General features: G+C 27.2%; 1 protein-coding gene across 1 annotated transcript; it reads left to right on the top strand.

The window, feature by feature from the left end:
- Positions 1–1,814: 1,814 nt before the first annotated feature.
- LOC112694240 lies at positions 1,815–2,426 on the top strand (the record flags this gene model as incomplete). Its single annotated transcript, XM_025569646.1, has 1 exon — positions 1,815–2,426. A coding segment is annotated over one exon (612 nt), but the record flags the coding sequence as incomplete, so codon positions are not given.

The following is a 2,426-nucleotide window of genomic DNA, read 5'->3' as shown; positions in this document are numbered from 1 at the left end:
ATTTCTTTGAACCCTTAGTCACATTGGAATATATGGTTATGAGGAAGCTGTTAGTTTACCCAAACTCACGTTCAATTTAATTTGTCCTATTCTTATACAACATCTGCGCACAGATTTCATTCCATTTGTTTGTTACCACAAATCTTTGGACCTCTTATTGGGGAAATTTCTCAGCAGATTTTTTTTTCCAGATATAATAATAATAATATTCAACATAAAATATGGTTCGACATATTAAATCTACCTAGATCTATTATTGTACAATTTAATCATTTACGTTCAGGACACACATTTTTACCAACCCATATCTACAAATAGGGTTTAAACAACTCTTGAAATTATAATGAGTTATATGATGAAATGTATAAGATAAATTAAAAAAATTTAAAAAACAAAAAAATTCTGTCATATCCAGTGGCGTAACTGGGAAAAAATCTAAGGGGGGGCAATATAATATATTTATTACTACCAAAATCCTGACACCCCTCCCCTTACCAGTTAAAACATATTTTTATTGTATGTATTTTATACACTATATCTAATTATTTGATTTTACAAAAGTCTTTAAACTCATTTTATGGTTTAGATTAACATAAATTTTAGGTAGCAGGTACTAGGTACCAATATTGTTAAATAATACCCATAAGAGTTCATTAATAAAAGGTGCTATTTGTACTGTTGGATTATTTTGGGGGGGGGGCAAAATTATCCTTATCTCTCAAAAAATTATCAGAGGCGGCACTTTCCCCCCACAATTTCACCATTGGTTAGGTATCATTGGTCAACTATCATATCTACCTTACATCTTTCAGAAAGATCTTTTGATATCTCCCACATTATTTCCGAATAGCTCTCTCTGCGCACGAAACGCGTAATTTTGTTAAATTCCATAAAATCTCTAAATATCACCGTAGACCTTTACTTCATTATTAGTTCTGAATCTGAACCCGCCCTTAACAAAATAATTGCCTTTACGTTAGAGGCTGGCTTTTTTATTTAAATAATTGTTATTAATTGTGAACAATTCTAACTTTATTTATATACTGTATGTATTACTTATGCTGTTAAAATATTAATCGTTAGGCAATCATCGTATACAAAAATATAATTAAAAGAATAAAAGATAATTTATTTACTAGAAAACATTATGATTTAATAAAATTGAATAAATTAGTAAGTATTTTATTTATACTAAAATGGAATATTTATAAAGTGAAAAGTGGCTTAAAGTTTAAACATAAACTTATACTTAAAAACCATGTTTGATGCTCAACTTTTATAGAACACGTGACGTACAATTTAAAAGGCCTTATGTAGTTAAGGAAACTTTTATTTCACGACTTCAAAGTTAAAATTTTATTTAATGTAGGAAAATCATTATATTATTATTCTATGAAATAATTTAATTTCTGATATAAACTATGATTGATATATTTAAATAATATGATAAATTTTAATAAGGAATCTTTATTTATTTTATAATTATTGGTAAAAATAGATTTATTATAATAATCTATTGATAATAATTATGACAGAACAGTCATCACACTTGCCTTGTACTTTTTTAAGCTATATATTATTTTCTACTTTATTATCCTTTTAATAAACATGCTGTTTTTTGTAAATTATATTCATGTTGAACTACTAAATTTTAATTCAAACCATCTTGAAAAAAATATATAAATTAGATCAGTGATGGTCAACCTTTTTTCCTCAGTGGACCACTTTGGTAAACAATTATGTTCACAATTATGTGAGCGGGCGACCAAATATAAAAGAACTAATAATATCAATATTAATATAATAATATAATTTTTGAAATTTGCGATTTGGGGGTTACTTTTGACTCAACCTTTTCTTTCAATAAACATTATCTAAACATAACTAAAAAATCATCTACTATAATAGGTTTCATTAATAGAACTTGTAAAGATTTTACTAATTCCGATGCCTTAAAAATTCTGTATTTTTCTCTAGTGCGTTCTTCTCTGGAATACAACTCCGTCGTATGGTCACCTTCTAGTGTGGTTCATACACAGAGCTTAGAAGCTATTCAAAATCGTTTTCTTCGTTTTATCTCTTACAAATGCAATATACCACGTAAACCTCACTCACAATATACACCGTTATTAATCAAATTAAATATGACCACTCTAGCGGCAAGGAGAAAAATCATTGATTTGAAATTTCTATATAAAATAGTAAATGGTTTTTTAAATTGTCCCGAATTACTCAGCTGCTTAAATTTTATTATTCCTCATTGTCGTACTAGATCTGCAAATACTTTTTATATTCCATTACAAAGAACTAATTACGCACTTTGTTCACCTATTAATAGATTAATGAAAATAACTAATGACGTCCAAATAGATCTATTTAGTTTTCCTTCTTTTGAATGTTTTTGTAACTTTATTGCGTATTTGTGA

This window comes from Sipha flava, unplaced genomic scaffold (genome assembly GCF_003268045.1).
Source record: "Sipha flava isolate LNK unplaced genomic scaffold, YSA_version1 125_pilon_pilon, whole genome shotgun sequence".
NCBI classification, from domain to species: Eukaryota; Metazoa; Arthropoda; class Insecta; order Hemiptera; family Aphididae; genus Sipha; species Sipha flava.
This window is presented reverse-complemented; position numbering and strand designations above follow the sequence as displayed.